Raw genomic sequence first — 21,331 nt, forward strand, 5'->3', positions numbered from 1 at the left:
TTCACGTAAAACCTGATAAGTTATATTAACTCAAACTGTTTGAGGAAACCGATTGCGACCATTTAAGTTTTGAAGCAAAATGGTTTGAGTACTGTGAACTTATATATAATGGGTCAGAAATACAAATATTATTTGTGTTGATATCGTCAAACATTTAGAGTATTAGTAACTTAAACATTTTTTGTTTAGTTATCAGATCGGTACGATTTCAGTTAATAGAACAAATTAAGTTCAAACTTCTATACAAGCTCAAATGGTTTGTTATTATGTTGAGTTAATATAATTAAGTAAATCGTAACTCATTAGGTTTGAGTTTCACTTAAAATAATCCGTTTATGAGTTACCATAACTCTTTTTCATTAAGTCAAAATAGCTTATTTTAAAATTATAAGTTAAACTAGTTTATTTTTATTTAATGATTTTTACTGTTAGGTTTTACAGTGTAAAATTGATATTTCTTTTATATTTTAAATGATTAAAATAAAGCATATTTCATTCAGTTGAAACAAACTGATAATTTCAACACTATGCTGAAAAACATTTTCTACAAATCTTGTGAAATTTCAGTTATGCTGCATGGCAGTAAAGCAAAGATGTTGCAAATTAGTACAGAAACGTTCAAATTTTAATGTTTCAATCAAATGTTTGTATTAAATAAGTAAGAATTTAAGATTTGCTAGAATTCATATTTGACTTTGACTTAGGATCTCAGTTGTTTGGACCCAAAGTAAATTCTACATCTATATATGTGTGTGTTTTCCACACTCAGCCAGTGATGCATTATAACAGGCAGTCTGAAAGTGTGCACATGTTTAGATCCCATGTGACCCGACACAGAGCTGCCACATACTGGTCTCACTGCACGCACACTAATGACTCCTGTATGGATGTGTTTCACTTTCGCTGATGGAGTGGGAGGGAGAGATTGTCTGACTTCAATTTCCTTATCACCTTAATGAACCTTGACCCCTGCTGAGAGAAGCGCTGAGAAAAGGCAGATAAGCAGGAGCTCAATGATGGAGCGCTGCTAGAGAGAAATGGCCAGAAGATTAGACAGAAGCTGCTTCATCTGCCTCCTCTACAGGAGACACACGTTCACACAGAAATATGCATTACTGCCATGCAGTTCATTAGTGTGTGCTATTCCATTTGTTTACTGGCAGGCGACATTAAAATATGTGATAAGCTGATGATTCCCTGCAGTGTGACACCTTGTCGAGGGATATTGTAGAAACACTTTTTTTTTGGTCTCAATTCTGGTCCAAAAATTTTTTGAGAGTACTTCTTTAAATAATTGTTTATAATAATTATCTGCAAGACTGTTCCTGATCATTTAGATTTATTTATTTTTTTACTGTCATTACTGTGATTTTTTTACATATGTTATATCTGTTCACTAAATTTCCAGGCTTATAATGTTTTGCTCTATTACTAAGCATTTCCTGAAGTCTCCAAATTCAAAAACAATCACAGAGAAAGCAGAACGAAGCAATAGAAAAATTGATCTCACTCATTTAAAGGTCCCATAAAGTGCTTGAAAATGTGCATTTTTTTATTCAGTCTTTGACAAAATCTCAACTGAAACATGAAAAGAGGGTGGGACATAGAGTAGCTCCTATTAAAAAAAAAAAAAAACTGCCAACAGCATTTTGTTTTGCCATCGCATTGCCAGTGAGAGTTGAGCTTAAGCGCATCAAATGAATAGCATCTTGAAGTGGGAGGGGCATGTCAGATACTAAAGAGTATAGGTGACGTGAATAAAACCATTGATGCATTTTGGTGGAAGTGACAAACTACAAGCCTTACATGTTTATATCGATTTTATTTCATCTTTTTAATTAACGTTTTGATGAACACTAAATAATAGATATTTAAAAAAAATAATGATACTAACATCTAAAAAAAATTTATTTTAAAATCATCGGACCTTTAACGGTGCCATATAATGACAATCTGGATAGGCATAGCTGAATAATACGATTTATTATAACGTCACAAATAACATATCATGAGCCTCAAACATCATTGTCACCATTGTTTGTACAGTAAATCCAATGCTATCTCGTGACAATTCGTAAGTTTTTGATTTAGTGGCTAATTCTTAGAAATTCTTATGATCTAATTGGTACAATTTAGTATGATTTGCTCATCACCCAATGACGGTTGGGTTTAGGGGTGGGGTTGGGTGCCATGCCTCTTTTTTAATATCGAAGATTTTTGAGTGTAAAATCCCAGTGAAAAACATTGTAATTGAAACAAAACACAGACTGTTATATTGACCATGGGATCATTAATATGCACCCCAGGCTGCATTTAATTGGTCAAAACATTCTTATTGAAATAAGGGGGGGGGGGTTCATAGTGCGTCAGAATGTAAAATGCGGGACATACGAACTATACAATCATTCAGCTCCACTGAAGAAGAGGCATATGGTCTATTTAAATGGATGTTTAGTTAGTTGAATGTGTATATAGTGAAATCTACTTTAAATTACTGTTCTGTGTTGTTGGTTTGTCTTCTTCACTGACCTCCTGCACTTACCTTCACGGACATCCAGGCTAAAAACACTTGCTCTCTAACTGATGCTTGTTTGGTCCCCAGTGTGAGTGTGTTTGCTTCTGTTTCTCTATAACTATGTTTCCTGAGGAAATCCCAGACTAGTGTTGAAGTTTTAGGTTGAATAATAGTTAGAAAAGTTGTGGACAAATAGATAGAGGGAGAGAGGCAGAGAGGTAGAGAGATTTTGCAAAGAAACAGAGTCTGTCCACTTTTTAGTGGCCTTGATTATGGATTTATTTATGGAATATGGATTTATTTATTTTATAACCAACACAGTGAAGTGCAACATTCCAAAATGTAATTTAAAAATAATAAATTCAAAAAATCAAACAATACAAGACTTTGTGAGAAAAAAGGTAATGCATTAATAGCATTTGTAAGAACTGCACTGTGAAGCATTGGAAATGAAATAAAACCAAAATGATGGATGATTTTTAAACTATTATATATATATATATATATATATATATATATATATATATATATATATATATATATATATATATATATATATATATGTATATATATATATATATATATATATATATATATATATATATATAACAAAATAAAATAGCTTTTAATTGATTTAGAAAAACAATATATTTTTAGTCAGTGCAAAATATTGAAGTGGTTCTGGTGTGTATAGATACTTTTATTGTGTAAATCTTTTTGTGCATTTTTGGTTGTTTTGATTGGATTGCTGCATTCATGCCATAGTATCTCATAATTGCCATAATTTCAAGATGGAAACGCATGACATTCTATTCTGAGCTGTTCACATCCCAGGACTCAGAATTTGTACCTTCAGTGTCTAACTTAATCTGCAGTATAAATGGTACAGCAATCAAGACTTGTGATACAAGTCATAACTCTGAGAAAATTACCAGTTTATAAGTTGTAATTACAAGTCCTACGAGGATGTAAATGCTTTTTTTGAAGTTGAAATCTTGTAATTATGGTAATTATGAACTTGTGTGAAAATGATTGATGGAGGTTTTTTGTAGAATCACGGATAATGTTGTTTCTCAGCAGAAATTCTGCTGTTAAAATATTGTTTATAAATAATGGTGACTGATGACTTCATAGTTTACAGTATATCTATCTTTAAACATTTGTAAATTACTGTTAAAAATATGTTCCCATAAAGAATAAATGTGTCTATTCACTTATATATTTCTTAAAAAATGTCAAATATGTCAACTTTACAGATTTAATTATGTAAATACTAATGCAACATGTAAGCGTAAGCAGACTAGATGTTATTAAATTTATGATTATAAACGATTATAAAAACTAATTAAAACGTGGTATGAAGGATGTGTACCAATTTTAAATTGTATACAAATAAAATGTATTAGTATTAACTAGACTCTTTTAATATGTCATCAGATGTTTCTTGTTCTAAATTGACAAGATTTTATTAACTTTATGTAAACTATTGTTGCACTGAATGATATTTAACATTGTAATAGTGAAAAAGATTAATTTAAAACAATAAAGAAAATGTCCAATCAGTATGCAGAGCATTCAGCCTGAACTCACAAGGAAACGTAAGTATTTTACGTTTTGACTGTTTAGTGGTTAATTCGTACGAATTTGTGCGAGTTCAGTTGTTTGAAAATATACGATTTTAAAAAGGAGGCGTGGCACCCAACCCCACCCCTAACCCCAACCCTCATTGGTACTTACTAAATTGTATGAATTAGATTGTACGAATTCATACAAATTAGCCACTAAATCAAAAAGTTACAAATTGCCGTGAGATTGTGTTGGAGCATTTGATACGGTTTGAATTTAAATATCAAAGGGGGATTTTCAGTTCATAATCTTAATCCATCAAAGTTTTGTGTCCAATAGACAATAATCATTGACATGTTGGCTGAACAAAGCTGCTTATCAGTGAACATCTAATAGATGTCAAATGACAATCCAAAAATTGAGATGAATGTACAAATACTAAATCTAATCAATTTTACGACTAACCCCTCAAATTTAGCTTTGTTTTAGCCAAGATGCCACTGTTTAGATGTAAATTAGACATCTATAAAACACACACAGAAAAGTTTCTTAATTTGCTAAAGTTTAATAACAAAACAATAAATTGAATTAAATACAATAGAATTAACTTTGAATGTTCATATTTGGTCTGAAAGGTATTTAATTGCTGAAAGCATCACGCTGGAAATTTTACTTTAAAGTGACTTTATCTGTTTGTGAAACTGTGTGAGTGTGTGTGTGTCACTAGATGTGTATTTTTAGCTTCAATGTTGCTAACCTTCTGCTCACGGGCTGAAAAAAATCCATACTGTCTGTTATTCCTCCGGAAGAACCTTCTCAAGGATAAAGCAGTCCAGTGGACTTGCATTTGTGGCCTCTTAAATAATGAATGGAAGCTTCTAGGAGAACACAAACACATTGTTTATGACACAAATTCCTTTTTCTTTAGAATCTCTTTAGTTCCTAAACCCTGCATCAGATACAAGCAGAAAATAATGACCAATAAATTATGCTATCAATAATGTAGCTGCATTCTTTTAACGATGAGGTTTGAGATCTGCTTTTATGAGTGAAATGTGACAATAGCATGTCTTTACTGCAGATTTAAAGGGATCGTTCAGTCTTAAAATAAAAATAAAAATACTCACCGTGGTTTCAAGCATTTATGAGTTTCTTTATTCTGTTGAACACTATAGAAGAAAGCTGAAAACCCAACTCTATGGAAGTCAATGGTTACAAGTTTCCAGCTTTCTTCAAAATATCTTCTTTTGTGTTCAACAGAAAAAAGAAAGTCAAGTTTGGAGCAAGTAAAGGAGGATTAAATGATGGCAGAATTTAAATTTGTGGGTTAACTATCCATTTAAGCACAGGGTTTGCAATTATATGTATAAGAAAATGTACCAAAAATTCTGCTTTTTAGACCTAAACTTTTATAAAATGCATTCTCATCCCATGCAGAAGTAAATTTGCTGTACACTGTTAACGATTTATAAATAAATTACACAGTATTTAACTGTAATATGAGCTGTATTTTACTGTAGGACAGTTATGCAGTATATTTAGTTAAATAGACTGTAAATACATATATCAGCGACATAAATAACGCTGTAAATGTAAATACAGTATTTTTTGTAATTGGTTTACAGTAAGTTACTGTAGATTCTGCAGGAAATAGTGTAGTTAAACAGTGTAGTCAAAAATCTGCATCTTCTATTTAGCGTTTTTTTTAACATGATAGCCAATGTAACGATTTAAATACTCAAATTTAGAGATACAAATGATTATGTTTTGATGTCACTACCACAAATTACACTAATTTATTAATAAAGTCTTGTAAACACAGTTTACTTGAAGTTTAAGGTTTGTGTGTAACCAGCACAATAGGTTATTTTAATAATCGGATTTTATGTAAGCTATCTGCATATTGGTGTGCATGTTAACGTGTTAAGATTTAATTGGATAACACCATTTCAGCCGTTGCATTTTTTCATCATCAAAATTTGCTTCCCACTGTTTTAACTGGCATGATCATGGGGGGGAGGACTGGCACCATCTCACACATGCTCATTAGTCTTGACGTCTTTGATCCCGCAGGAGCTATTGTTACCGTTTCTGATGACAGTTTGGAAAACATCACCTTCTGTGCTGATTTACCTTTTGATTCCATTGATTTTGTTCATCCTTTGAATAACGTCGCTCATTTGAATTACATATCTGAATACATTTTGGATGTCAATGGTTGAGAGGAAGAAACCAAATAATTTTTGACACTGACAAAAATAACCTTTAATATTTTAATTTAGTTCAAAAGTAGATGACAGAGAAGAGTGTAGGTTGCTACTGTTGATGCACGTTCAAAGAGGAAGGGTCAAAGGATGCCAAGATGACCACACTGCCCCCTGTAGGACTGCTTTAAAACTAGACTTTAGGGATCATTATATGTGGGATCAGTAAGATCAGTAAGACAATAACAGATCAATCAATCTAGCAAGCATTAATAGTTTATAGGGAACTCAGTGAAATACTTAGTTATTACAATACTTGAATGTTTATGACTTCAGAAAAAAATTCAAATAAATAAATAATCATTGCCCAAAATACACCGTAAAAAACTACTTTACAAATTGTTAACTAAGTTTAAAATTGTAAGTTAGGTGGACATATTTTTGAGCTCAGAGTTGAATTTACTCATAAAAAACGAATTGAATTTATGTTTGGAACTGTTTGTTCAATGAAAGTAAAAAAAAAAATTCGGTTGAGGAGACTTTTTGATTTCTTCATTTGAGCATCTACGTACAAAAAAAAAGTTAACATAAAATTTTATAGCAACTGGCTGCAAAGAAATTTTGAGTTTATTAAGCTTCAGTGGTTGAAGAATAGTCTTAAATTTTGTCGTAAAGTATACTACACTTAAACCAGCCTTTTCAGTCAACTTAAAATTATTTATAAAGTTTCTTGAGCAATAAATCAGATCATAAGTGGATTCATGATGCTTATAATTCTGCTTTTATTTTAAATTGCAAAAATACATAACAATGTTACTGTTTTTAACATTTTTGATTAAACAAATTAGCCCATGGTGAGCAGAAAAAAAACTTAAAAAATATAACAACCCAACAAAATTGACAAAATATTATCTATATTAATTGAGAAAGAAAGTAAGTAAATAAGTTTTTTTTTTTTTCATAAGCAAATATTTTTATTTAGAACTTCTAAAAATGATATTAGACCTTTTAATAGTATCTTTTAAATGTGTTTTATTTTCTTTATAAACTATTGTATTTATAATCAATAAAGTATTACTTTTATTATACTATGCAAGTACTTTTTTCTATCTTTTGTATGTTTAATTATTCTGTAGTTATTAAACAGTAAAGCACAGCCTGTAAGCAAGTATTGAAAATGTCAATCCAGGTTTAATTAATAACTGCAGTAATTGAAAACTACACAGTAGCCGTTTAGATTATGTCCATAGCATAAAACTTTTGGTCAAATGAAGAGTAGCGATACACCCAACAGACCTCTAAAAGCACTCTTTAATCTGATGAAAGATGCCCGACAGGGGTAAAAAATAATTAATCCACAAACAGGGAAATAAGCCTGAGTCTGGACCCACTGAAGTTTAAATCCCCTTTTCTGCCAAGATGGGCGCTTTTACTCTTTTAATCCACTCGAGGAACTGATGTGGCCTGTCTTGAGGGGAAGAGAAATTTCCACTGCATCGACCCGTTTACTTGCTCTTCAGGACACTTGTTTCGACGTGCCATCCTCAGTTCACCTGCCAGATAAAGCACAACCTCTTCTTGTTAATGAAATTTGAAGCGTGAAATTGAAGAATTAATGCTTATTGGAGGCAAAAACTACAATTTCTATTGCTAATATTCAAGGGAAGTGAAGTTCAGTTCAAAACGCCTAACCTTAAGGAGCAAACTTTAAAGTGGCTGGTTACCTACATGGTAAAGAGACAGTTCACCCAAAATTTAAAATGTCCTCATCATCTGTTGAACAAAAAATAAGATGTTCTGAAGAAATTACTAATGAAGTCAGTTATAAACACTCTTAAAAATATCTTAATTTGTGTTCTACAAAAGAAAGAAGCTCAAACAGGTTTGGAATGAGTGGAGGTTGAACAAATTATGATAGAATTTTCATTTCTGTCAACAATGCCTTTAAAATATCACTACCTCACTAATTAAAAAATGAAAAAAAATATCTTGAATATGCACTGTTTAATGATCATTTATGTCTAAATGTACTCGGTGGAAACTCAGTTTCATGACTCTGAACTTGAAACCTGTCACAAGTAACTTTACTTTCTGGCTGATTGAAAGACAAATGGAGGCAGTGAATGATGAGGGTCGTTGAGTGTGTTTCTGTTTGTCCAACGCTCTGGGGCGCAAGGGTAGTGTGTGTTATTGTGTCTGTCTAAACCTCAGCTGACTGCTGCCACAACCACTTTCCTCCAATGAGGCTGATGGTAATTAGATCAAACACACTTTCGTCTTGCCGTCTGCACGGCACATTCCCTGCACACTTACCTGCATTTTCCCTCTCCGGAAGATAAAGTGAAGTGTGTGTGTGTATGCTGAGAGGAGGGAGTATAGGGAGGACTTTTATCCACTCCTCAACTGATTTTATTGCATGTGAAAGCGGTGAGGTGAATTGATTCAGTTGTATATTTTGATGTTTCAGGCTAACACTCAGATCGCCTAAGGGGGAAGGAATTACCTCAATGCGTTTCGGGCCCTCGGCACATGAATAAATGGGGCTGGAGTCTCATTATAATTTGCAAATGGCATTTGTGGAATGGAGCAAACTCAGCTGTGCTTTTAAGTGCCGTTCAAGTCCTATTTTCCTTCCACTGCCATTTAGGATCAAGCAGCACAAATGTTATCTAGTGGAAAGAAACAACAAGCAGCAAAAGAAGAAAAAAAATCAATAATCCTCCCCCTCCACATTTAATATTCCATCTGGTGCGGTTCGATCGCCGTTGAATTTCTGAGATCCGCAGGCCAATTCATTTCGCTCAAGTCTTGCGAAATTAGACCTTGCATTTTTCAGTTACATTTTAATCATATTTGATGGTGGTATGCATGAAAAACTATGAGTTGGAAAGTGAAGAGGAAAAGTTTTTTTTTTTTTTTTTTTTTTTGAGTCTTGCTTTAATTCATCCTGGAGCTTCAACGAGAACGACATTTTGTTCCCATTGTTTTCATTTATTAATTCAATGCTTTGTTGTGGTTGTTCATGTTTTTATGTATTCTATGCATAAATATTACAGTAAATATATCATGCTGCCCTAAAAATTTCAAACACTGCTGAGAGAAACTGAATTTATAACCACCACAGATGCTCTGTTAAACTTTTAAATGGTGTTTAATCACACTTTTAAAAACAAAGGGGGTTTACAAAGCAATGCCATAAAAGATTTGTATTCCCTTTAAGAATCTTTTAGTGAATGAAGAACAGCGTGAATATATTTTTTTTCCACTAAATGGAATAGTTTGTGCAATATAAAGTTTTCCACTGATAAATTAAATAAAACATTATTTACTCATCATTTACTCATGAGCTCAAGTTTCTTACTTCATCTTTATCTTTCTTACTATATCTTGTTTTAAGAATATTGCTAACTAACAGACATGTTAGGATTAAATACTTTTATAGTATACTCTGAAAGATGTATGAACATTTTACCGTTATAAAAAAATAAAATAAAAAATCAATAAAAAAAATTTAAAACTTGCTTTTATTGTAGCTGAAATAAAACAAATATAACTTTTTCTAGAAGAAAAAATATTATCAGACATACTGTGAACATTTTCTTGCTCTGTTAAACATTATTTGGGAAATATTTAAATAAGAAGAAAAAAATCTAAGGGGGCTAATAATACTTCAACTATATATATATATATATATATATATATATATATATATATATATATATATATATATATATATATATATATATATATATGCTGAAAATTGGGTTAAAATGTGTCAATTCTTAGAGCAAACTAAATGAACAGACCATGAAAAAGTGACAGATGATAAAGACATTGTTATTCACATGTTACTCAATTTGTATTCTGCATGTGCTGCAACATTACTCTCAGAAACAATATAAAAGTCATCGTGTCATCTTTTATTTTTAGTCTCTCTACAAACCTTGTATTAAACTGTCTTATTTTACTGCAGATTAGTTTTAAAATGAAAGTTTAAAATAAAATTCTTGCCAGTTTCTTACCGTCACTGCACAACATCTTGTTTTGACTCACTCTTTGAAACATGTTCACTGTTGTAAATGGGTAACTGTTTTGCCTGTTAAAATATTAGATAAGAAAGCTTTTCTACTTGTATATATGCTGTGAATTGAGTTAAAATGTGTAAGTTCTCAGAGCAAACTAAATGAACAGACCATGCAAAACTGACACATGATAAAAACATTGTTACTTGTTATTCTTTGTTACTCTGCACATGCTGCAACATTACTTTCAGAAACAATATAATAAGCATTGTGTCACCTATTATTTTCAGTCTTTCTAAAAAACTACTTGTATTAAACTGTCTTATTTTACTGCAGATTAGATTTAAAGTAAAGCAGTTTAAACTAAAATTCTTGCCAGTTTCTTACTGGCACTACACAACATCTTGTAATCCTCTGAGGAATATCTGTATATCTTAAATTGGATCGTTTTAAATTTTAATCTGGTCCTAAGAAACTGTATAGCTGAGTATAATTGACCGAATAATTTAAACTAACTGGCAGTATTCTGAGATTTTGAGAGGGCCTAAGATAGATCATTGTGGCAATCCTTACATCATTTTTGCCTAAATCCTAATTTAAATGACCAGTTTGTTGTTTTACAGTTGGACAGGCAGGATTTATTGTAAACCACTCCTGTTCCTGTTTATTTTGTAACCACTATTTTTTTGCAATCTTCTTCTGCAGAGGTGGTGTTTTGACACACAATTAGAGTGTCACACGGTGACAAAATACCAAACAAGAAGTCTTAAAAGCTTAGTTTCAATAAAACTTGGTTTGAAAGTAACTAGACAGTTTGGATTTCTGAAACTCACTCAATGTTTTATAATGTAATGACATCTTGTGTGTCAAAAGGTCAATAGATTAAATGTCATGTTCTTTCTTTTCTCTCTTCTCTTCCTCAGGCTTGTAAATTCCACTGAATCTTTCTGTAGTCCTTTTGCAACACTGAAGAAAACTTTCTTCTCCTCTCCACACGCAAACCAGGCAGAGAGAGAAGACCTCTCCCCAAAAGACACCTTGCACCCTTAATTTTTGCTCTTATTCATTTTTTCCATCATCTCTACTGTATATCCCCAACCAGTTGCACTTCACAGCCTCTTTCCCAGGAACTGTCCCGCTCTCCTGTCCCTCTCTCCCCTCTGCACTTCTGTCTTCTCATACCTCTGGAAGTCATCACGGACTGCACCTCTTCAATGAACTCTCTCTCCCTCTCTCTCTCTCTCTCACTGGACAAAGATATATTGGATGGGGGCAAAGCGATTGGACATTTCGGTGTACTTTAGTTTCCTCTGGTTAAAGACTACTGTATTTGATCTTGTTTACTAATGTAAGGGAAGGACACAATGCCTCTTTAGTCTGCAGTGGTTGTGTTTTCTTAGGGCAGGGTGGTAGCCAGAAGCCTTCAGAGTCTAAAAAAAAAGAAGTGTCTCGAGTCTTTTATTTTTTAATTTGGGTTCATTTGCATTAGTTGTTATGGAGTGGAACACGATATATCTTTATAGTACTGTGTGGAAACAGTGGGGGGAAATGTACACTATATATATTTTATTTTTTACCAATGTACAAATATATTAATTAACTTATGTACTTTGATTGCTTTATTCTTTAATGACCCCTCACAAGAAAAAAAAAGAACAAAAGAAAAGAACTGTATGTTTTTTGCTAAATTTTAGGGACTATTTCTAATGCCATTGATGTTTTTTCCTCTTTTTCATGTACAAGTTCCTGTTTTAGAGTGCGGTTCTTGGGTCTGGAGAGTGATTTGCAGACAGAGAGCGAATGTATCTTGTGATCTGATGTTTCCGATGGTATGGCGTTTATTTTTATTTGAGTTTTGTTCCCCTTTTCCCTTGAGTCAAAGTCAAAGAGGCCAGAGAAGGCTGTTGATTCAGTGGTATTTTCCCCCCTTTTTGCGCTTGTAAGAAGACAACAAAAAAAGAGAGACAGTAAAAGATATCAGATGAAAACAAAACAAAAAGTGTGTGTGGGTTTGTTTGGAAGACCCCGTAAGTTCTGAAATCGCAAAGAAAAAGATGACGTGGTGAATGAGTTATGTCTGTCTTTTGCACTAATTTAATAAAGCTGTTACTGTACTTCCCACCACTTTAACTTTGTTTGATTGTTTAAAGCCACAATAGGGAGGAAAATCTAAGTTTAAGTAAGAGTTTAACTCAAAGAAGAAACCCTATGCGGTAAGTAATGTCTTTAATGATTAATATGTCAGGCACTGTTTGCACTAAACACTTTAGTTTTAAAACGACATTTTAGAACAAAAAATCTCCACATTCACACTGGCGTTTCATCTAGCACAGTGGTTCTCGAACTTTTTTCATTATGTACCATTCATTCATTCATTCATTCATTTTCTTGTCGGCTTAGTCCCTTTATTAATCCGGGGTCGCCACAGCGGAATGAACCGCCAACTTATCCAGCAAGTTTTCATGCAGCGGATGCCCTTCCAGCCACAACCCATCTCTGGGAAACATCCACACACACACACACACACACACACACACACACACTCATACACTACGGACAATTTAGCCTACCCAATTTACCTATACCACATGTCTTTGGACTGTGGGGGAAACCGGAGCACCCAGAGGAAACCCATGCGAAGGCAGGGAGACCATGCAAACTCCACACAGAAACGCCAACTGAGCCGAGGTTCGAACCAGCGACCCAGCGACCTTCTTGTTGTGAGGTGACAGCACTACCTACTGCTCCACTGCCTCGCCCGCATCAAGTATCATCTCAGAAAAAAAAAATCGTTTCTCCAAGTAGCACATAATGAACAGTACTGAAATACAGTAGCGTAGTTGGTCCAGTAAAGCAGCTACATCTCTGCACAGTTAAAAAACTAGGCAGATTCATTGCTATTAATAAGAATATTATTGTCAGCCACTTTGAACATTATAAACAGTTTAAACATTTACACTGCCCTGTGATTATATGTAAAAAAAAAAAAAAAAAAAAAAAAAAAAAATATATATATATATATATATATATGTATGTATATATATATATATGTATATATATATATATATATATATATATATATATATATATATATATATATATATATATATACACATATATATATACACATATATATATATATATAATAATTATAATAATAATAAAAACGTCAACATTTAAATTAAATTGTGCTTTTAAAAGTTAAAATTATATGTTACTGTTCTTAAAAAAGTAAAAAAGAAGCTCCTGTACTTAAATGTAAAGTATTAACATATAGTGACTTATTTATCAACACCTGAAAATATAGGCTATATGTCATAATATTCATTTATAAATATTTTTGATAATTTTTCTAATATATGTAGCATGTACATATGACATATTTGATTCCTCTGCGTACCACTAGAAGGAAGCCCGCGTACACGTACCACAGTTTGAGAACCACTGATCAAGCATTTCTGAATACATCTCCGTCCACACCAGAAAGCTAAAAGCACACGACACTCTGTCATGCGCTGCAGCATATGCGGACGTCTGAGCCCCAGGCAGTCAGCAGGTACTTTGAGCGCACCTCCCCAGGTGAGACACTCGCTTCGAATGTTATCACTTGATTAAATGAGTGTTATCAGTGGTTATCAGCTGATAGAAATGGCCCAGTAGGGGCTTTCTGTCCCTGTTTTCTATCATCCATCCACATGGTTAATCAGCTATACTAATAGAGAAGACTCCAGATCCAGATCTGTTTTTACATTACTTTGATGGTTGGGTTTTAGGGTTACACATACACATTAATAAAATACAATTAATGGGAAATTGAATAAATGATATGAATAATTATTGTGGTTTATCAGCTATACTAATAGGGAAGAATCCAGGTACAGATCTGTTTTAACATTACTGTGACGGTAGAGGGGCCCTGCTTGTTAAGTTGTTTTAATATCCAAATGAAAATAGGCAGTTCCTTATATCATGTTTTTATTTTATTGTAAAGATCAACTTAGCCATTGTGATGCAAACGCCGTTATAAAGTACATTGTTTCCTTTGAAGATTTACCCGATGTGTTGTAGTTTTCCATATCAAACTGGCGAAGTCTGAACAAGGAAATGATGCAAGACTTAACTTTGTGTCCTAATATTGAGAAAATACCAATCACATAGGCAAATGTCTGCAGCTACACCTTCATTTTCAGATGTCTCCGTTTCCCGTCATCCACACTGACAAAAGCAGCAAATGAAAATAGTTTCCAAAATGTATGGACGAAAGCACAACCATAGCAAAAGTTATGCGGTTTTAAACTAAAACATTTTAGTGTATACAGGGCCTCAGTCTGAGTTCAATAGAGGAAAATTATTGGTCATCCTTTCTTTTATAACTTTAAAACACTCACATGAATGGAAATTTCATCTTCTGGTGAAATAAATAGCAGAATATTATTTGCATAACAAAGTTAAACTAATTCTGTGTTTTATAAAACAAAATACTAAGGAGAATCGCATGTATTGCAAATAGTAACATGCCTACTGTAGGATAGATCTTTGCTGCACTTCATACTTTACCACTTTTCCTCAAAAGATAAAATGCAACATAGGCTTATTCTGAAAATGTACCCCTATATACATTTCTAGAGATTGCATATTTTGTAGCTAGAAGTACGTATGGCTGCATTTCATCTATAAAATACCATTCATTTTCTTGCTAGCAGCTGAATGCTCACCTCCGTAGATGGCTTTCCCACTGTTACAAGTTTGTCAAGTGTTTTGCAGCATACCTCGGTGAACTTAAGATGCAGAGAGGAGTTGATTGCAACGACAAGGTTCGAATCCAACGAAGAACAGTTTCACAAAGCAGGTGAGACAAAAACAAAAAGCAAAAAATAAAATAAAATAAATGAGTAAACAACAGGATGAGAATGTGGTAAATTCTCAAAGTGTGGTGAAAAAAAAAGGGATTGCTTTTCAAAACACTGTCAGTCGGGTTTAGAGAAGTGCATGGGCGCTGGTCAATTTGTGCTTTTTAAAACACTATTGGTTGGAATTGGGGAGAGAAGATGGTTGGTCAGTTAATTGGTCAGTCAGTCAGGTGACAGCAACCTCTGATGGACTTGGCAATGTGGAATGGCACATGCAAGAGAAATTTGAGATCTCAAAAAAGTAATACGGCCTCTGGTGGATTCGCCAAAACAAAAACTGCAAAAAACATACCTCCTTTCATGTATTTGGTGCTCTCCAGAAATGTATATAGGGCTACATTTTCAGAATGAGCCTGGGTTGACAAAATGTTAAAGGTCAAATAGGTAAGATTTAAACCATATATTCTGTGTTTGCTGTACATATACAGTATAGCATCAATTGTTCATTTTCCATTTGTTTCATAATGCTATATTTTATTAAGCTCACCTAAACAATGTTTTAAAAGGGTCTAAAAATAAATACCTTTCTTACTTGTCCAGTGTGTAACTGCTCAAGTAATGTCTCACGGAAAGTTATAGTTTGAAGGTCAGTGAACACTTGCATATTAATTGTGGTTTAATGAACTAGCTGAAGCATTTAACTAGTGTTTGCATTAATTCTGAAGTCAAAACGAAAAATCTACCCTGGCTGTCTAATCATCATTTAGAACAAATATCATCTGATCATTCCTTGCCAATTTGATTAACTGAAATAATTAGCTCATAAACCATCATTAACATTTCCCAGGAGATACCAGAGTACAGTCTAACCAACCAACTCCTTCTGTATAAATAATCTAAAAATGAACTCCTGAAAGCTGAAAGTTTTTCAGTTTGAAATGTAATGCTTAAACTTTGAGAAAAGAACAAGGAACTTTTGTGACTTTACTAGTGTGCGAATTACCAATTCAAGGTCTGAATAACGAGCCTTGATTGTCCTTTATTTTTCTTTTTTTTTATCATTGTTACTACAATAAAAAAGAATAATGGCAAACCAGCAATGTAATCAGCCCCCTTCTCCTCACTCTGCTGAATGAGTCTCATTTTGATTTCATACTCTGTTTTTGGCCCAAATCAATTCTTAATCACACTGTATAAATACTAAAGCCACTGTTTCTAGGAAATATCTTTTATATCAAGTCGCCAGCTTTTTGCCGTAACAATTAGTTTTTTGTGAAAGTACAAACGTGCAAGACCTCGCTGAATAGCTAGAAATCAATAAATGACCATGCTTGGCCACTCAGATCTCGGTAATAACATGTAATTGGAACATGCATTCAGTTAGATAAGTGTGCACAGGTGTTCAAGGCCTCGATGAAGTCACTAAAGCTGTGCTTAGCATTTCTTTGACTAGTCTGTAGCTTGAGCTAAGATAATAAAGTGTGAAAGTGCAATGAAATCAGTAGAGATCCATGTATGTTTCGATATTATGTGCATTCTTAAATTAACTAGATAAATTAGACATTTCTGAATGGTCTTGATGAAAAATTAGGTATTATTACCAAAACAATTTAGCTGAGTTTCATTATCAAAACAGTGAAAACTAATTACACCTTTAAAACTGCCAAGGGGAGGTATATACAGTTGAAGTTAGAATTATTAGCCCCCCTGAATTATAAGCATCCCCGGTTAAATTTTTTTCCTAATTTCTGTTTAACGGAGAGATTTCTTCAACACATTTCTAAACATAATAGTTTTAATAACTCATTTCTAATAACTGATTTATTTTATCATTGCCATGATGACAGCAAATAATATTTTACTAGATATTTCCAAGACACTTCGATTAAGCTTATAGTGACATTTAAAGCCCTAAATAGGGTAATAAATTTAACTAGGCAGGTTAGGGTAATTGGGCAAGTTTTTGCACAACGATGGTTTGCTCTGTAGTCTAGCGAAAAAATATATAGCTTAAAGGGGATGATAAAGCTGACCTTAAAATAGCTTTTTTAAAAACTGTTTTAATTCTAGCCAAAGTAAAACAAATAAGACTTTCTCAGGAAGAAAAAATATTATCAGACATACTCTGAAAATTTTACTGCTCTGTTAAACGTTATTTAGAAAATATTTAAAAAAGAAAAAAAATCAAAGGGTGGCTGATAATTCTAACTTCAACTGTATATATACTGTATCGAAAACAACAATAGGCCTAAGACAGATCCTTGTGGCACTGCTTACTTTAGGCAAGGCAAGGCAAGGCAAGGCAAGTTTATTTATATAGCACATTTCATACACAGTGGCAATTCAAAGTGCTTTACATAAACAGGAATAAAAAAGACAAGTTTAGGAAAATAAAATGCAGACAATAAAAAATATTAAAAACAGATAAAAACAAATTAAAATGAGTTAAAATAGGTTATAAAAGAATGAAAAAGAAAACGAAAAACATAATAGTGCAATCTGTCGGACGCAGCACAGTGCTCATTCAGTAAAGGCACAGCTAAACAGATGTGTTTTCAGTCTTGATTTGAATGTGCCTAATGTTGGAGCACATCTGATCATTTCTGGAAGCTGATTCCAGCAGTGAGGGGCATAGTGGCTGAAGGCAGATTCACCCTGCTTAGACTGAACTCTTGGAACTTCTAGTTTATATGATCCTAAAGATCTGAGTGATCTGTTAGGTTTGTATTCAGTGAGCATATCTGTAATGTATTGAGGTCCTTGGCCATTTAGTGATTTATAGACCAGTAATAATACTTTAAAATCTATTCTGAATGTAACTGGCAGCCAGTGTAGAGACCTGAGGACAGGTGTGATGTGCTCTGATTTTCTGCTTCTGGTCAGAATTCTGGCTGCAGCATTCTGGATGAGCTGCAACTGTCTGACTGTCTTTTTGGGAAGACCAGTGAGGAGTCCATTACAGTAATCCACCCTGCTGCTGATAAAAGCATGAACAAGTTTCTCTAAGTCTTCACTAGAAACAAAGCATCTGATTCTTGCTATGTTTTTGAGATGATAGTATGCTGATTTACTGACTGCTTTGACATGACTGTTGAAACTCAGATCTGACTCCAGCGTCACACCAAGATTCTTGACCTTATTTTTTGTCGTTTGACCTTTAGAGCCAAGGTACGCATTCACCTTGAGAACCTCATCTCTGTTCCCAAACGCAATGACTTCAGTTTTCTCTTTGTTTAACTGAAGAAAGTTTTGGCACATCCAATTTTTAATTTCATCAATACATTGGCAGAGGGTGTCAATGGGGCTGTAGTCATTAGGCACTAAGGCTAGGTAGATCTGAGTGTCATCAGCATAGCTGTGGTAGGAGATTTGATTCTTTCTCATTATTTGGCTCAGAGGGAGCATGTAAAGGTTGAACAGGAGAGGTGCCAGAATCGAGCCTTGTGGGACTCCACATGTCATGGGTGTCCACCTCGACCTATGATCACCTATACTGACATAGTAACCTCTCCCTTCAAGGTAAGATCTGAACCATTTGAGGACTGTCCCAGACAGCCCAACCCAGTTTTCCAGCCTATCCAGAAGTATGCTGTGATCGACAGTGTCAAATGCAGCACTGAGATCCAACAATACCAGCACTGTTATTTTACCTGAATCTGTGTTTAGACGTATATCATTGATTATCTTTATAAGAGCGCTCTCTGTACTGTGATGTGCTCTGAAACCAGATTGAAAATTGTCTAAACATCCCCTGAAGTTTAAGAACTTGTTAACCTGGTTAAAAACAACTTTTTCAATGATTTTGCCAATGAAAGGGAGATTTGAGATTGGCCTGTAATTGTTCAATAGGGTGTTATCCAGATTGCTCTTCTTCAATAGGGGTTTAACAACTGCAGTTTTAAGTGAGTTTGGAAAAATCCCTGATAGAAGTGAAGCATTTACCACTTTTAGGAGATCCATTTCTAAACAGGTAAACACCGTTTTGAAGAATGATGTGGGGAGCGTGTCAAGACTGCAGGTTGATGTTTTTATAATTTGCACCATCTCTTCTAAGATTTTACCGTTAATTGCCATGAAATCAGACATAATGTCTGACTTCTCAAGTTGTGGTTGAGTTTGTTTGATATCGACACAACTTGGCTGATTGGATGAGCTGATTGCCTTTCTGATATTATTGATTTTATCAGTAAAGAAATTAGCAAATTCATTACATTTGCTTACAGAGAGTAGCTCACTGGGAATCCGACTGGGGGGGTTTGTGAGCCTCTCTACTGTTGCAAAGAGTGTGCGAGCATTATTTACATTGTTGTTTATAAGGTTTGAAAAGAAAGTCTGTCTAGCAGTTTTTAGTTCCACATTAAAAGCCTGAAGACGGTCTTTATAGATATTATAATGGACTACTAGTTTCGTCTTTCTCCACATACGCTCAGCTTTCCTGCATTGTCTTTTCTTCATTTGGACTGCTCTTGAGTTTCTCCAAGGGACTCTCTCTTTGCCAGTTTTCTTCCTAACTTTAACAGGAGCGATGTCATTTATTACATTTTCAATTTTAGAATTAAACAAATCAAGGAGAGAATCAACAGAGTCTGCAGATATACTTGGTGCCAGCGATATGGCCTTCATAAACTGCTCACTAGTGTTCTCATTTATGCATCTCTTTCTGACAGAGACAGATCTGTCTTTAATAGCTGGAGTGATCAATATATCAAAGAGAATACAGAAATGATCAGATAGTGCCACATCCTTAACAACAGTCGATGAAATGTGTAAACCTTTAGTTATAAGTAGATCAAGAGTGTGTCCACGATTGTGTGTGGGTCCTTGAACATGCTGAGTCAGATCAAAAGTGTTAAAAACAGTCATCAGTTCTTTTACAGCATTGATTTCTGGATTATCAATGTGAATATTAAAATCCCCAGCAATACTAAAATAATCATATTCAGATGTTACTATTGATAAAAGCTCTGTAAAATCATCAATAAAAGCTGGAGAATATTTTGGAGGTCTGTAGATAATGATTAGTAAGATGCGTGGAGACCCTTTTAGTGCTATACTCAGATATTCAAAAGACAGATAGTCACCAAATGACACTTGTTTACATTCATACACATCTTTAAACAGGGCAGCGATACCTCCACCTCTCCTATTAACTCTGCAAACACTCAAAAAGTCAAAGTTTAAAGGAGCTGCTTCATTCAGAACTGCTGCGCTACAACTGTCATCTAGCCAAGTTTCATTTAAAAGCATAAAATCAAGGCAATTTGTGTTGATAAAATCATTGACTAAAAGTGACTTATTGTTGAGTGATCTGATGTTTAGAAGTGCTAACTTAACAGTTTTAGTCGTTTTCACTACAGAAGTCTCAGATATACATTTAATAGACACCAGATTTGAATGATTTGCTATACGGTCTGAAAGAGTCTTTGGTTTTCTGTCATGTAATAAGACACATATCTGCGTAGAGAAAGCTACAGACACACTGGGTTCCTGCTTGTTCTGTAAACATCTGATAAAGACACTGTTACCTAAGCAGGCCCCCGAGACACATCAATGGCAGTTTTTAAGTTCACCAGCTAAAGATGAGGTGTTTTTTGGGACCTGGCGCTGTCGCAAAGACCTGAGGCCTTTCCTAGGTGTAGGGCGAGGTGGGCTTAGAGATGGGCGTGTGGCTTGCTGACTTTTGGTTGCTAACTGGGGGCTAGCAGCAATGGAGTGTGAGAGTTTAGTTCCAGCACACACCAGTTCCTCCATCTTTTTTGAAAAATCCAAGAGAGGCGAGCAAGATGACAATGAGAACGTGTCCGGTGACAGAGGCTGTGGGTCTGGGGTTTCTGGCTGCTGAGATATGTTTACCTGGCTGTTTTCCTGGGGATCATCAATGAGTGCTGAGACTTGATGCTGTTCTGATGCATCACAGTCTGCCTGTGTTGAGCTCAGTGTGCAGGGTGCAGACAGCAGTTTGTCCGTTATCGGCGGTTGTTGTGGCTGCGTGGTGTTATCTCTGTCCTTGTAGGATGCGTCAGCCACAAGTCCACTCAGGAGCTGATTTGAATTCCTGTGATCATCCGGACATTTGCTAGGTGTGTGTGTGTCATTCAGTTCAGTGGCATACACAGCTGATGGATGATGGAGGGAGAAGAGGATGTTGTCTTTCAGCACTTTTGCACCTAGCTT

General features: G+C 34.3%; 1 protein-coding gene across 2 annotated transcripts in view; it reads left to right on the forward strand.

Moving 5' to 3' along the window:
- The window catches only part of cdh13 (cadherin 13, H-cadherin (heart)), a 574,628-nt gene extending 562,197 nt beyond the window's left edge, over positions 1-12,431 (forward strand). For both annotated transcript variants that reach the window (XM_068214885.2, XM_073929914.1), the window contains one exon: positions 11,231-12,431. In XM_068214885.2, the coding sequence (XP_068070986.2) occupies positions 11,231-11,238 (8 nt within the window). In that variant the 3' untranslated portion in view covers positions 11,239-12,431. The remainder of the gene's footprint in view (positions 1-11,230) is intronic.
- Positions 12,432-21,331: the final 8,900 nt, after the last annotated feature.

The sequence above is a fragment of the Danio rerio genome, chromosome 18 (genome assembly GCF_049306965.1).
Source record: "Danio rerio strain Tuebingen ecotype United States chromosome 18, GRCz12tu, whole genome shotgun sequence".
Taxonomy (NCBI): Eukaryota; Metazoa; Chordata; class Actinopteri; order Cypriniformes; family Danionidae; genus Danio; species Danio rerio.